The following is a 15,561-nucleotide window of genomic DNA, read 5'->3' as shown; positions in this document are numbered from 1 at the left end:
AATGATTTATTTCATACCGTCTTTGGTTGGGAATGTAACCCTGGGCAACATTGTTGTTATTTTGGAAAATTTTGAGACATATTCCAAACAAATCTGCTGTTTCTAGGAACTGAAAGCAGGAAAAGAGAAGGGATTGCATGTACTGTTTCATGTGTGCTGCTGATTATTTCATGGAAAGGTGGGCAGTGTGGTGACTCAGAATTAGGAGATTTCTAGATTTCAATCTCACCTCTGCCCCTTGCAAGGTGATTACACCCAGAATGCCGAACCTATCTGGACCTCAGGGCTGTCCCAAAAATCACATGACATAACATATGTGAACTGTTTCACTAATCTTAATGTCTTACGTAAATGTAAGCTGCTGCTCTCATCATCATCATCATCATCATCATCATCATCATCATCACTTACTATTACAATTCCCCAACTAGATAGTGAAGTGATTGAAGTGGAGGGACCAAATTTCTCATTTCCCCTTTCCTCCACAGTGCTAAGCTCACAGTAGTCACAGATGCTCTATCTTCCTCTCCTCTGTCTCCTACTCGATTCTAAGCTCCTCGGGGGCAAGAGGGAAAGAGAAGACAGTCTTTGTACCTTCAGGACCTGGACCACAGTTGGTCCTTAGTGCTCAACTTAAATTGAACAAGTATTATCGGCGATCTACCACATCTCCTGTGTTATGAGCAAAACAGTGCCTGCTCCCCACCCCTTACTGTCTAGTTAATGCCAGGTGAATGACCTAGGCCATCCATCCCTTGGGAGGCCTGAGAAGCAAAGGATCCAGCGGGGTTGGGGAAGAGGGGGAGGGAGGGAATGTTTGAAGAGGGACAGAGCTGGAGCACAGATCTCTCAGTCCCAGGTGGAACCTTCCCCTCCCCTCCAAGGTCACCTTGTATCTACTTCAGACAGACCAGGAGTTCTCAGTCTGTTGAGAGGCTGAGAAAGCCTGTGAACGGCTTCTCCAAATCATGTTCTAAATGCAGAAAATAAAATCTACAAGATTACAAACAAAAATCAATCTTATTGAAGTAGCATGATCAAAGTCTTTTTAAAAACAAGGTCAGAGATGCCAGATTCAGAACCATTAAGTCTCTGCTAGCATGGAAACGGCTCAAGGGCACAATAAATAGGTCTAGGAACCCAGGAACCATGTTACGACTTGCTGGCTGGAAAACGGAGGGGAGATTTTTAAGAAAAGTCTGATTTGAACATATAGCTCACTGTGCATTTGTGGACAAGGCTGTGCAGGGATTTAGCATCTCTTTGCACAGTGTTACTGAGCAGCAGGAGGCCTGGGACATACCTGGGCCCCAAGGCCCAGTAAATCTAAGGGGGAAACCGGAACTTCAATTATGGTTTAGGGTCTCCCAAGAAGGCAGGCCAGAGAATACTGAAGGGTAAAAGGATGAGTGATGAAAAAAATAGCACTTTCAATACTGATTAAATCCTTTTTAACTTGATTTGAGGGAAATTGTTTATTTTGTTTTAAAATATTTCCCCCAAAACACTTTGGTTTTTTGTGGGAGCCAGTCAGTTTTCTGACAAAGAAAGTCACTCATAGAACATGTGCTTATATATAAATCAGCATCAGGATCAGAGCTCGGCCTCAGGAAGCAGAAAGTTAAGGGCAGAGGGAACCTTGACATCAATTATAGCGTTTGCCATCATTTCAAACTTCTCCTCCTCACAAAACAAAGTGAACTCATTCTCAAGGTTCCTCTTCTCTTTAAGGCCAGAAGAGCAATGGAGATGTCCCTCCCTGCCACCAGGCAGCCCCCCCAGCAGGCTCCACACTGGAGTAAGGAAGAGTCTGTCTGAAATCCAACGGACGTTCCTTAAGGGAGGCCTGCCCGGCGCCCGAAAGCCCCCAAGCCCTTCAGGTCAAAAGACAAAGGAAGGTGGAGGGCAGCAGGGAGGACAAAGGCTCCCCCGAGGCCCGTGACCCAGCACTACTGAGGACTTGCAGAGGGAAGGTCCTGGGGTCCGGCACCCCATGAGGCTGCAAAGATCTTAGCCCACACTAACAGCTGCTCCCAATGGTTAACATTTCCCAATTGCTCCAGTCTGGCTTGAAACACCCCAAACTCTGGGCCTAGTTCGCTCTTAGGGGAGCTTACTGCAGCATCTGGCTGGTCTCTGGCAGGGGCCCCCCCCTCAACCTGGGGCTCTTGGATGAGGTTTGGCTCATCTGCTGGGGGGGGCGAGGAGAGGCCCAGCCCCACTCTTGTCTCATCCCATTATCTGACCCTGAATGGGTCCAGTCACATTTTTCTACCAGCAGATGGGACGGTCTGTCAGATGTGACTTTTTCCTCTCTCCCCCATGTCCACCTCACACTGCCCAGGCCATCTACTGAAGGTGACCTTGACCCAAAGAAAGGCAGGGACCCGGCACCCCTCCTCTCCTCAGCACCCCCCCCCCCCCACCTTCTCTGCAACTGCGGCCTCGGAGGACAATCACAAACATCTGCTCACCTCTGCCCGAATCCTAAACAAAAGCGTGATCCACTTAGACAAGGCCCAGCTCCAGCCTGGCTTGGGACAAGGAGCCAATTTGTCCAGGACACCACCCGGACCCCGACTGCCCTCCCCGCCCAGAGGGGCTCTCTGATCTCAGCCACGCCGTCCTGCCTTAACCTCCCGGGCTGGCGTGGCTCAGGGGAGAGTGTGCGCGTGCAGATGCAGACTCACACAGAGACACAGACACACACAGAGACACAGACACACACAGACACAGAGACACAGACACACACAGAGACACAGACACAGACACACAGACTCACACACAGACACAGACACACACAGACACACACAGACACAGACTCACACAGATACACATAGACACAGACTCACACAGACACACACATAGACAGACACACAGACTCACACAGAGACACAGACACACAGACACACACAGACACAGAGACACAGACAAACACACACAGAAACACAGACACAGACACACATACACATACACACACACACACACACACACGTGTTCCTGTGAAAGATTAAGCAGCCTTGGAGCAATGTGGCGGGGCTTTTGCCTGCCAGCTTTCTCAGACTACACTGGAGTGAGCTGTCAAATGACTTCATCCACCAAGGGGTGGGGGGGACAGCAGCGAGCGTTCCCTCTCTGACAAGGACTTGACTTTCTCTTCCCCAGCAGGGGGTGGAGAACACAGGCCTGGGTCATCCTAATCCCTGCCCCAAGGCTGCCCTGACTCACACAGAGGGCCCAGAGTCAGGGTGACCCCAGAAACAATGGCGTTCTCTGGGGAGAAGGAGCAACGGGGAGGGAGGGGCTGGGAAACGGGGAGAAACAGATGGAGGCAGAGACAGGCCTGGAGAGGGGATGGAGAAGTCAGTGAATAGAAAGGAGGGGAGGGGAGAGCGAGAAAGAGAGAGAGAGAGAGAGAGAGAGAGAGAGAGCGAGAGAGAGAGAGAGAGAGAGAGAGAGAGAGAGAGAGAGACACACCAAAAAGCAGAGTGAGGAAGTCCAGCCCCTCCCGTGGCTGTTTACTTCCTCTTTTGAAAGGTCCAGTGGGAGACGGTGAGTGGGAGGTGGGGAGGGTGGGGGAGGTCATTCCTGCCTTTGTTTCCTGCCCTCTGAAAGCCAGTCATCCTCCTCCCCCAAATGGCAGCAGGGGGACCCCAAAGATAGCAGGGCTCCCCCCAGGCCATACCAGCAGCCCCCCGGCTCCAGTGTACCCCAAGAGTCAGCATCCAGCCTCAGGCCTTGCTCTCCAGGAGGAGGGGACTGTAGCTCTCCTGTGCTAGTCCTAAACTGAGTCTCCCATAAGCCCCCTGGGGGGAGAGGAGAAGAAAGGCCAACCCAAATGTCCTCCGACTAAACCTTCAGGGAGGAAGGAGAGGGATGGGGTAGACAGACGGGGAACACTTACTCTCAGCACGGGGCCCCCCTCGGCCTCCTGGGTGCCGCCACTCTCCCCGAGCCCCATCGGGCCACAGCCTCCTCCTCCTCCTCCTCCTCCTCCTGGAAGGCCCTCCGCCCCAGCCCGTCTGCCTCACATTCTCGGGCTCCCGGCGCTTCCTGGCGATTTGCATAGTTAAGCCGTAAACTGACCACAACATTCCTGCTCTGATTTTGCAACGTCCTGGAATAACGCGGTCGCTCACAGTCTATGAATCATGAGCTATAAAACCATCGTGCTCGTCACTGGGCGCACTCGGGGCCGCCGCCGCCATCACCCACGGTGATTCATCTCCAGGAGCCGGGCAGGGGGAGGAACTGGGCCTGCCACACCGAGAGGGCCCGAGCTCTGGGCCTTGGGCCTTGCAGGGATGACGGATGGCACGGGACCTCCCCCTGGCTGCGTCCGACCCCCACCCGTCCCGGCTGGGGGAGATGAAGAAAAGGACCCCGGGGAGCCAAGCCCCCCGCTCCCCCGTGTCAGTCTTGGGCGGCGGTTATTGCGCCGAGGGTCCCGGATGGAGTCGGCCCTGTGCCGGTGGAGACCCTAGCCACGGAGCTCCCACTGAGTCACCCCACAAGGAGTTTAGAACTGTGAGCTCGCTGGGCCGTCACAAGGAGGTCCAGCTCAGTAGGCCCTCTGGCAGCCAAGTGGGACCTGTTCTGGGCGGTCCTACAGCAGGGAGCACACGTGACTGACAGCTCAGGCCCGAGAGCCCCCTCGGAGCCCAGCATCCCCACCCTAAATCTCAACTCACGGGGGACAGGTCCCCACAAAGCAACCCTGACAGAGACCAGAAGAGGCTGCCCTTTCTATCTGCAGGAACAGATGCATCCAGTGACTCAGCCACACTCGTAGGAAACGCACTGAGTCACTGTTCCTGTTCTGGGGAGGGGTCTGCACCCTTTCTCCCTTGGGGAGGTGGCCGGGGCCACGCCACCCCCTATGCTGATGCCCTGGGTCTCCCCCTGCCCCATGATAACGACTGACTTGGGGCTCATCTTAACTCCTGCAAAGCTGCTAGCGCAGCCCATGTGAGAAGTGGGCACCACGGGCACTGCTGCCCCCGTTTCACAGACGGAGAACTCGGCCTGGACCAGGTAGGCGGCTTGCCACACAGCCCCAGGTCAGAAGGGGATGATGGTGAAGACCTTCCCGGAGCAACTTAATGGTCGTGGGTCATCTCCCTCCCCTGATGGCACTGCCAGGCGAGCTCGCCAGAGGGTCAGTGCCAGAGGCAGGCTCTGCCCCCCAACCCTACAGGCTCCCTGGGGGCCGCGCCTCCCACTGCCCAGATACGCATGTGTACAAATACAAGGACACGTGAACATGTACCAAACATATGCAGTGGCTCTGACGCACCACGGACTGACACTGAAGGGGGGTTGGAGGCACTTTGGGGAGGCCACGGGCATGTGCCAAGTCCGGCAGGTGACACGGGACAAGCAAAGAAACGGGGAGATGCACAAACGGGCGCGGTGCTATACAGAACATGTTGTCTTTCAATGCTGTGATTCCAACTTCTCCCAGTAGGGAGGGGGATCCCAAGGAGGGCACCAGCCCCCCACCAGGGACAACTGTGTTGGTAAGTCAGTCTGTGAGCCCCCAGAGGCCCGTCATTCGCGGCTGAGCGCCAAGAACAGCCTCCTCCGGGAAGCCTCCCAAGGCCTTTGCCGGCCCTTCCGCCCCGAGCCCCTCCTGCGCTGACCACCAGCCTCGCTGACCACTGGCCTCGCTGACCACCGGCCTCTGCCGACACAGATGAATGAACAGCGGATACAGCTGTCACAGAACAGCAGGGCGGAGGGGGACCCTTGGATCTGACCTGTGTCCAGAGAGAGATCCCCTCCACAAAGGGGGCTTTTCATTGGCTGGGACTCCTTCCTTCACTATTAGGACTCCCTCCTCTGTGCGGTTCTCAAGAGATGGGGGGGGGGGGGGGGGCACAGAGATGAAGGAGGGTGACAGAGATGAGGAGGGGGACAAAAACAGGGGAAGGGAACAGGGAGAGGGGGGAGGGAGATGGGGGGAGAAGAAATGCATACAGAAGAGAAGGCAGCTAGGGAGAAAGTCCAGGGCAAGTCGGCACTTCTGGAGAAGGAGCTGGGAGTGAGGGTCCTCAAGCCCAGACACGACTGTCCCAAAGTAGGCAGAGAAACATGGCCCCTCTGCAGGCCCTGCCATGGCCTCCCCACACCGGAGGACTCGGGGGCAGGGCCGGGCTCACAGCCCGCTCTGCCACCTCTGCAGCCTTGGCCAGGTGGGCTCCTTCCCCGGGCAAACTGTTCCCCCTCAGCGTGGGTCACTGGCTCTCGATGACTGCACGCTGCTGCCTCCATTTTTTACCCAGCTCGGTGTCCCCAGCATTGGGCATACAGCAAGTCCTTAATAAATGCTTCCCGACTGAACTCCTCTTCACTTAATGGGAAAGATGCTCTTCTATGTTCAGGGAGCCCGGCCCTTCCAGCTCTTCTGGGCTTTTGGTCTCGGGGTTACTTGGGTTGGGAATAATAGGAGAGAGGAAAGCGCACTACGGACGGTGGAGCCAGAGGATGCGAGTTCAAACCCTGCTTCTCCCCTTACCCCATGTGACCTGATGTTCTCTGGGCCACAGCTTCCTCATTCATGAACTATAAGCGTCACAGAGGACGAAATCCCGAGAGAGGGAGGGCGCCCGGACACCCGCTAACTGCAGCAGTTCACAGACCAAGGGACAGCAAGGCTCCCAACGCCCCGAGGCAGAAGGGCAGATCCTTCTCGGATCCCAGACCCCCAAATCACTGCCCTCGACGCTGCCCCCCCGGGGCTGCACCCTGGCACCCTTCCTGAGCCAAAGCGCCAGCCATGGGCGGGTGCCCACCAACGCCACCCCGACGAGAGGCCCAGCCACGGCCGGGGCGCTCTCCAACAACGCCCCTCGGAGCGCCCCGCCGTCACAGGAGGGCCCTGCTGTCTCTTGGCCCTGGGCCAAGAGGAAGCCCAGGAACTCAGCCCCCAGGTATCTCTCCAAGCTCCATGTTTATGAAACGACCAAGCTGGAGAGGGCTGATCTGCACTGGCAGGAGATGGCTCTGGGCCGGGGGCATAAATCTCCAGTCTGTCCGGCCTTCAGCCAAACCGGCTCATCCCCTGGCAGGGCAAGCGCTCGGGGGAGGTGAGGGAGAGCATCCCACTGTGAGAGGAGGCCCAGAACCAGCCTCCCTCCCAGCTGACACAGGAGCCAGCGGGACCCCGATGTCTCAACCAGAGCTCGGCCCCACCCCTACCCAGGCCCACCAAACACCTCAGAGAAAATTCATTTGTTTAAAAAACAAAAGCAAAAGGGCAACCCAGAGCAAAGCCCTGGTCCTGTCCTGCTTGGCCCAGGAAGAATTAGGGCCCCGGGGCAGAAGGTGCAAGGAAGTAGTTTCCGCTCCCTGGTCAGGAAACACTCATCGGGAGAGCTTTCTCCAGGGGCACAGGCGGCCTCGGAGGCGGGCAGCTCCCAAGGGGCACAGGCGGCCTGGGCAGCTCCCCCCCCCCCCCCCCGCAGAGACCTTCAGGAAAAGTCCAGACCACCCGTTACTGGGGGTGTGATAGAGGGGCTTTTGGTCAGACCCCAAGGTCCCCTAGGGCCTGTAGAAGACGACCTGTGTCAGCTTTAAAGCTCCAGTCAGGTGGAAAAGGTATGGTTTGGTCTCCCCCTTCCTTTGCATTCCCAACACTGTGGCCCAATGCCTAGCACACTGTAAGTGCCTAATAAATGCTTGCAAATTGATTGGAATTGATGGCCAATGCAGGGAGGCGATGGAGCCCTGGGGCCCCGGAGTCCAGTGCTTCTTCCTTGGGGGGTTCTGTGCCCCCCAGTCTTCCCTCTCTCCCTCATTCCCTCCATACAAATCCGACAAAGGGCGAGGAGAAACAGGAGGGAGGAGAGCATCATGGGAGGCCAGCTCTCTGGCGCTCGCCATCCCACGGCACAGACACGGGCAGCCATGACCCGCCCCAGGGACCCCCTGCTGGGGCCCTCCCCTCCCCAGCTAATGGAACAAAGGCTTCGAGTCCTTTTCTCCTTCTAACGACAAGCGGGTTTCATTTTTCGCTGCTGGGAGGCATCAGACAATAAGAAACCAGAAGCTGGGAAGCAGGCCATTGGTTAAAGACTTTTCCAATCCCCAGCTTCAGAGCAGGACTACTCATAAGGAAATAAGGGCCCCCCCCCACCACTGTGGCCAGCCTGCCTGTGGCAAAGGGCCCCACTTGGGAGGGAGGGAGGGAAGGAGGGCCCGGGAGGGGCCCGGGAGGGCCAGGCCCTTGGGCCGGGGCCAGTTCTCCCTCCCCCTCCCATTCCCTCCCCACCCATCCCTGGGAAAACAGAGACTTCCGGGGGTCCCTTTCCCACCCGGAAGAATGGGAGCCAACCCCCAGGGACTCTGGGGCCCCCCCCCCCTGCCCACCTTGCCCCTCTTAAAGGGGAACGCTCCTGGGGGCCCCCAGCCCAAGGCCAGATCCGGGGTGGACCTTAAGCCCAGGGGTTTCCCTTTTCCCGTTCAAGAAGGACCCGTTGAAAACACCCCTTCCCCCCACGAAGTGCCAGTTGCTGTGAAACCCAGAACAGCAAACAGGGGGGAGGAAGGGCCGAGGGCCAGGGGGGCCGAAGGGAAAGGAAGAAGGATGGGGAAAAGGGGAGAGGGAAGGAAGGGAAAAAAAGGGGAAGGAAGGGGGGAAGGGGGGGAGAAGGAGGGGGAAGGAAGAAAAAAAAAAGGGAGGGAAAAAGGGGAAGGAAGGGGGAAAGGAGGGAAGGGAGGGAGGGGAAAGAAGGAAGGGAGGGGGGAAGGGGAAGGAAAAAAAAGGGAGGGAGGAAAGGAAGGAGGGAAGGAAGGAGAGAAGAAAAGGAGGGAAGGAGAGAGGGAGGGAGGAAAGGAAGGAAGGAAAGGAGGGAAGGAGAGAGGGAGGGAGGAAAGGAAGGAGGGAAGGAAGGAGAGAAGGAAAGAAGGAGGGAGGAAGGGAGGGAGCTTTTACAAGGCCAGCCAATGGAGATGCTCTACCTGCTCCCTGGGGGGACCTTGAATATTCACTCATTCCCACTTGCCACTCAGGACAGCTCCATGCATTTTCTGTCAGTCCCCAGCTACACCCCCCAAATCTACAGGGGGCTACACCCTAAGGAGTGGGACACCATGGGAGGGAAGGACCCTGCTGGGGAGGGGGGGAAGCTGCCGGCTGGAGCGCGAGCCAGTAAGTCCTGTCTCCGGCGTGCTGGCCATGAGACGCTGCCCTTCCGTGCTGGGGTGGGGGTGTTCACCTTAGGAGTTCCCTTAGCTGCTAAGGCGCCCAGCAGACCCCGTCCGTGTGTGCCGTAGACTGACTGAACAAATCCAGCGTGACACAGGGAGAGAACTCTGACCAAGGGGTCAAGGTCACAAGGTCACATGCGCATGACCCTGGGCAGGCCCCTTCCCCTCCCGACCTCAGGTCCCTCATGTGCTAAGGGAGGGCTGTTGCGGCTCAGGGTGCTTAGTACTGTCATGGCCTGGACCCCCAGGCAGCAATTCCCATGAGCCCTTTCTCAGAAGCACGTACAATAAAATGGGAAGAATGACAAGCCAATTCTACAGAAACACATTTAACAAATATTCCTTAAAAAGCACCCCCCCCCCCCCCGAGAGCAGGCTGCAGGCTGAGGGCCTCCGAGAAGCCCCTTCTCCAGGCCCTGGGGGCTGCTTCCCTGCCCGTCCCCGGATCACAGACCAGATGACCACGAGGTACCAGAGGGGAGTCTGGGCAAAGCTCCGGCCTCTGCGGGTCGCCAGTGTGGGCCGCAGCAATGGGGACAAAGCTGCCTGTCAGCCTACTATGCGCACAAGGACACGGCTCCCCCAAGCTGGGGGGGGGGGGGCAGCGGCCCTTAGGAGGCTGATAGTAAATGGTTTCAGCCCCTGATGCCCGAAGCGTGCCTAGGAGGAAGCCAGGGGTGCCAGGTGGGTCCCTAGGAGGGAGCCCCCCAGAGCTAGGGCACACTTGACCCCCAGGTTCTGGAAGGACAATACAACGGAAAATGGGAGGGGGGCAGAAAGCTAGGGAGCCTGGAGAGGGGAGTGAGCCCAGCCGGGCGCCCGGAGGGGAGAGGGCAGTACCAACAGCTCTGGCTGCCACAGGCCCACCAGCCTTGCCAGGGAGGGCCAGTCAGTCCTCCTCGGAGGGCACTGGGCGCGCCTCTGGGTGGGGGGCTCTAGGGAGACCAAGAAGCCTTCCCTTCCTGCCAGGGCTGAGATCGCCCCCGTCGCTGGCCAGCCTCAGACCTGTGACCCCCAGGAAGGACGAGGGGCTCACCGGACCTCAGGGAAGGCCCCACCTCAGTGTCTCACCCCTGAGCTGCAGCCCGGGGCCCTTCTCCCTCATCGGGCGCCACCTTCCCCGGGGGGCTCATGGAAGGCCCTCTGGACCGACACGACACCCGCCCTGACCGCTGGCTGACCGCAGGAGCCCCCCCGCCCCGGCCACCAGAGGCTCAGCAGACTCTCGGCACCACCTTCCAGGCCCGGGCGCCGGGGCGGCAGCCATCACCCTCACAAACACCGACGGCGGAGCCCGTACAAGGACGGTCTCCTCTGACCCCCGACAGCCCGGGGAGGCGCCGTGGGGGTCGCTGCCGCTGAGGGGAGGTCCCCACCGCCGGGACCAGGCCTGGGGCACGGCCACCCCCGGTCTCCAGCAGGGGGCAGCCGGGCTGGATTCGGCACCCAGTCGGCAGGTGGCCCCGTCCCTTGGGATGGGGACAATCTCTGGGCCCGGACAGGGAAGCCCCAACTTCGGGGGTCTCTTACCTGGCTCTTCCCGCGCCGCCTGTAGCTGCGTCTCACGAGACTCTTGTAGTTCTCATTCTTCTTGGTCAGGTAGTAATAGAGGACGCACTCGGCCACGGTCTGCGGGGGAAGACGGGGCCGTTCAGCCGGCGGCCGGGAGGGGCTCCCCGCGGGGTCTCGGCCCTCCCCGCCCACATCCCAATCTCTGGCACGGCCTCTGCTCTGACTGAGCACAAGTGAGCGCGGACCCCTGGAGCCCCTTGACGAGCTAGGATCCTGCCGCCTGACGGGCACTGAGAGGCAGAGGCTCTGGGGAGGCTCCCGGATGCCCCCTCAAACGCCGCCAGCTCCTTTAAAAGCCCCTGATTGCTCTGTTGTCCATGAATTCTGCTCAGCCCCTCAAGGACCCATTTATGGTTTCAGCCGGGCTCTCCTCCCGGGGTAAGGGATCCCGTTAACTCTGCTCCCACTGTGCAAAGTAATCATTCTCTCATCACCACGTGACCTTCCTTCATGGCCGAGCTCTGGCGTGGCGCCCTTCAGGCTTCCCAGGGAGCCCCCTCCCCAAGTGGGTCGAGACTGAAAACGAGCCCCGGCTCGCTCTCGGCCTCACTGTCTCGGAGCCGCTCCCGGGCCCCCGTTTCTAGGGAAGATTAGCCGGGGCCCGGCGGGGCCCCTGGGTGGGCTTCAGCGGGCACCGGGTGTCCCGGCCTGGAGCGGTCCCGCCCCTATGACCGGTCCCGCGGCTTGGGGGGGTCCGCCTTGTTGTGCATCTCACCGAGGGCCACGGACCTAGAGGCGGAGGGGGTGTCGGAGCGCACTGGGGAAACCGAGGCAGGCCCCCCTCCGCACCCCGCCCGTTGTGTCCGAGCCCGCGTCGGAGGCTCGGGGGAAGGAGCGTCTCCCTCAGTGACGCGCGTTCTCCCTCGGAGCCGCGGTTAATGCTTAGGGGGAGATGCGCCGGCTCCATCCCCGCGTCCCGACGGGGAACTTCTGGGGGGCCCGTGCCCACTGGGCCCCGGGCCTGCCTGCAGGAGGCGCCAGCCTGGGAAAGCCCAGGTCGCCCAGAGGGGCTGAGGGCCTCCAGGAGAAGGGGGAGGGGCCGAGAACTCGGGCCCAGCCAAACAGCCAGTGCCAAGGCCTGGGGGGGCAGGGACCCGGGTGCGAGCCCCTCCCTCTGCCCGGCGGTGCCCGGGGCCAGGCTGAGGGGGCTCGCTCAGACTGGGGAGGAAGAGCTCGAACCCGGCTCCCGCTTCCCCCACGGCCCCGACGCTCGCTCCGGGTGCCTCGCCACGACAGCCGCCGGCAAAGGCCAGAGCGGAGGCTGCCCCGCGCTCCCTGCTCGGCGCCTCCCCTTCTGTCCGGAGGCCCTTTCACAACGGGGCGAGTGTGGAAATGTGTCTGTGCGATTGCACATGCGCGACCTCTGCCAGACTGCCTGGTGTCTGGGGAGAGGGGGAGGAGGGAAACCGGAGCCAGAAAGGGCCAGGCTGGCTGACCCGGGGGCCCCGCGCCCCCCGCAGCCCCCGTGACCCCCACACCGGGCACGGCTTCTAGGGCCGTCGGGAGCCCAGCGGGGGGCAGGGGGCGGGGGGGGCCCTGGCCGCCAGGCCCGGAGGGGGAGAGAGGCCGCTGGAGACCACTCCGGGCCGGAGGGCTGCCCTGTGACGCGCCCCGGCAGCCCGCTCGGGTCTGGCGCCCCGGCTCCCGCGCCGGGTGAGGGCCCAAAAGCACCGCCCCCCAGAGGCCCGGCAAGGGAGGCGGGCCCGGCACGGGCGCCCTCTGGGGTGACCTGGCGCAGCCCAGCCGGGGCGGGGGGAAAGCAGGGGAACGAAGGGAGGGAGGCCCGTGGGGGCGGGCCCCACCTTTCTCTGAGGAACGGGGGAGGCCAAACTTTTGGGGCAGAACCTGGGAGAGAGAGAGGCGGGTGAGAGGGAGGGGGGTCCTGGCCCCAAAACCCGGCGGACCGCCCAGTGGCCCTGCGGGCCGGGCACCGGCCCGGGGCGGGGGGGCAGGCTGGGGGGGGGCCGACAAGAAAGGGGTTCCCCGGGATACTGCTGCCTCAGCCCTGAAAAGGGCGGGCCAGCGCTGCCAGGGGAGAGGAGGCCGGGACCTTCGGCTTGGGGCTGGGCCTGGGGGCCGGGCCCTGGGGGCCCGGCCCGGGGGGCTGGGGCTGGGGGGTCGGGCCGGGGGTGGGCCTGGGGGGCTCTGGGGGTGGGGCCTGGGAGGCCGGGCGGGCCTGGGGGCCGGGTTGGGGCCGGGGCCCTGAGGGGCCGGGCCTTCTTAGGCCTCTAAGTGTTTCCTAAATGAAGGAAGCAAACTGGAAACCATGGAAACCAGCCCTGGAAACTGGAGGAGGGAGGGACCCGGCACCTGAAGGGACGGCCCGCCCCCACACCAGGCGCCCCGGGCTCTGGACCCCACCAGGAAGCCGGGCCCGAAGACAGAGGGGAACCCAAGCCCCCGGCAGGAAAGCCCAGCTTATAAATTTGTTGTTTTCTGTTTTCCTGCCCCAGGCGGGCCTTTCACCCTCCTGTGCCTTTTGCCATCCCCTTGTTTGCTTTTTGGTTTTTTTGGGGAGGTAAACTGGGCCCCTTGGTCATAAGGGTTTTGGTTTTCCTTTTTGTGGTAGGGCCCCGGGTTGGAAGGCCCTCATTTTTTGGGTTTGTTCCTCGGGGGTTTTGGTTTTTTTCCCTTTACTTTCTGGGCCCAGTTTTTTGGGGTTGCCCTTTTTAGCTAATGGGCCTGACCCGGGAATCCCTCAGCCCTCCGGTTTCCCAAGCCTAAGTAGCACCTTCCCGGGGCCTGCCCGGGAGAACTGGGAAAGAGGAGTTCCCCTTTTTTGGGTTGGCCCGCCCGGGGAATTTGCGCTGGGGGAGAGGGGGTGGGAGGGGGGGGCTACCAAGGTGTTTTCCCGGTATACCTGCCGGTCGAGACCCTTCATGGGGTGCCATGAGGATGTTGATAACGATCCGCTGGTGGGCCCGTACAAGGGGGGATGGGCCGCCAATTGCTTCCAGGTTCTGGGGGGGAGAAGGGCCGAGGGTCAGGGGACGGGGCGGGTGGGCACAGAGAAGAGAAGCGGAGGGCGCCCACAGAAGGGGGAGGAGGGAAGGGGACAAAGGGGGAAGGAACAGAAAAAGGCGGGAGGAAGGGGAAGAAAAAGCCCGGAAAAAAGAAATGAAGGGACGGACAAGGAGGCGGGCAGGGCAAGTGCCCGTGCCCGGGATCCCGAGGAGGCAGGGGCCGGAAAGAAGGAAAGCCCAAAGGGCAGGCGGGAACAGGGCCCCCCCGCCTGGCCAAGCTGGAGGATCCGGGGGCCCAGGGCTTATTGTGGTGGCCGAAAAGGGCAGAAAGAAAGCAGCATCTCGTCAGGGAGGGCCCCCAGGCTGTGCAGGGGCGGGCTCGCCACCCAGGCTCTGGACCCGGGAGGGCCGGAGAGGCCATTCGGCTCCATCCCTCCTCCGCCACCCCCAGTGCGAGGGCAGGGCTGTCTGGGAGCCGTGCCCCACTCCCTGCCCGGGCCGCCCCTGGTTTCTAAGAGGCCACAAGGCAGGTCCTCGCGGGGCGCGGACCTGTCCCGGAAGGGAGACTGAGGCTTCTCACAGCCGAGGCCCGGCCCCCTTGGGGAGCTGTCCCAGGCCCTCCTCCGTCTCCCCCACGGGCCCCTGCCCCGAGCAGGCCCGCGTTTCTGCCCCGGCTGGAGCGGGCAGGAGCCGTTTCTGCTCTTGTGGCCTGAGGCTCCGCACAGGGCCCGGCACAGAGGGATCAGCAAAGAAGGGGGGACTGTGCCGTGCAAAGGCTCTTCTGCTGCTCCTATCGTGTGCCCAGGAGTTAAATAAGCGGGACTACAAAGGAAACCGACTGCTTCGAAGGAGAGACGGCCCAAGTTTGGGGCCGCGGGGGGCCAGGAACTCCTGCTCTGAGGAGCGTGACAGCCGCCGGCCCACAGGGGCGCTTGGTCAGCGCCCCTCCCCCCCGGGCGCCCCCAGCCTCACAGGCTCAGGGATGCCAGAGGTAGGGCTGGCGACAGGGAAGGCCCTGGGCCGTGGGGGCACCGTGCCCCGCTCCTCCGTGAGGGAGGCCGCCCCGAGGGCCCTCCGAGCCCAGCGCACCCTCCCCAGGAGGACCAGCCACCCAAGAGCATCCCCCAGGGCCGCGTCCTGGGAGCGGTGAGGAAGGGGGGAGGGGACGGACCGGAACCCACCTCTTGCTCGGAGAGCCCGTCGATGATCTCCGACACTTCGTGCTCGCTCCGGGCCGCGGACATGGACAGGCCGCCGCCCCTCTGTCCTACCCTGCTGGGAAAGCGTCCAGGGACAGCCTGAGGACCGGGCGTTCTCCTCGCCAGAGAGGGGAGTACTCCCCCAGAGAGAGGAGCACTCCCCCAGAGAGGGGAGCACTCCCCCCAGAGAGGGGAGCACTCCCCCCAGAGAGGGGAGCCCCTGGGGGAGGGGGCAAAGGGCGGGCCCACTGCCCACCACCAGAGCGTGACGGCTCAGGCCCAACTCGCTGCGTGGGACCAGGGGCTGCCTCCCCCAGACAAGCTCTCGGCCTGACGAGGCGGCGAGGCTGGAGGCCCCCGACCGTCCCAGCGGCCCGCTCCCGAGGCCCCCAGCTCCGTGCCCTTCTACGGTGACACGCAGAATAAAGGGGGGCTCCGGGGCCGTCTGGGCACAGCAGGTCCTGATCCCCGGGGACCCGGAGGCCTCTCAGGGGGTCACCCTCCTGTTGCTCCCTCCTGCTGAGCTCCAAGACCACTAAGGCCACCAGATCTTTTCCAGACAGAAGCTGCCTGAGCAGGTCCCTCCTTGTCCTTGCGAGACCCGCCAGACTCCACGT

The 15,561-nt window shown here is 61.6% G+C and overlaps 1 protein-coding gene across 1 annotated transcript in view; it reads right to left on the bottom strand.

Moving 5' to 3' along the window:
* The window catches only part of NCOR2 (nuclear receptor corepressor 2), a 237,784-nt gene that overhangs the window by 100,820 nt on the left and 121,403 nt on the right, over positions 1–15,561 (bottom strand). The window contains exons 16-21 of the mRNA XM_031948456.1: positions 14,927–15,017; positions 14,718–14,882; positions 13,643–13,742; positions 11,962–12,164; positions 11,498–11,764; positions 10,741–11,052 (exon numbers count right to left, since the gene is read on the bottom strand). Coding sequence (XP_031804316.1) covers positions 10,741–11,052; positions 11,498–11,764; positions 11,962–12,164; positions 13,643–13,742; positions 14,718–14,882; positions 14,927–15,017 — 1,138 coding nt within the window. The remainder of the gene's footprint in view (positions 1–10,740; positions 11,053–11,497; positions 11,765–11,961; positions 12,165–13,642; positions 13,743–14,717; positions 14,883–14,926; positions 15,018–15,561) is intronic.

This window comes from Sarcophilus harrisii, chromosome 1 (assembly GCF_902635505.1).
Source record: "Sarcophilus harrisii chromosome 1, mSarHar1.11, whole genome shotgun sequence".
In the NCBI taxonomy this organism is placed as follows: Eukaryota; Metazoa; Chordata; class Mammalia; order Dasyuromorphia; family Dasyuridae; genus Sarcophilus; species Sarcophilus harrisii.
Note: the sequence above shows the minus strand (reverse complement) of the source record. Positions and strands in the feature narration are given on the sequence as shown.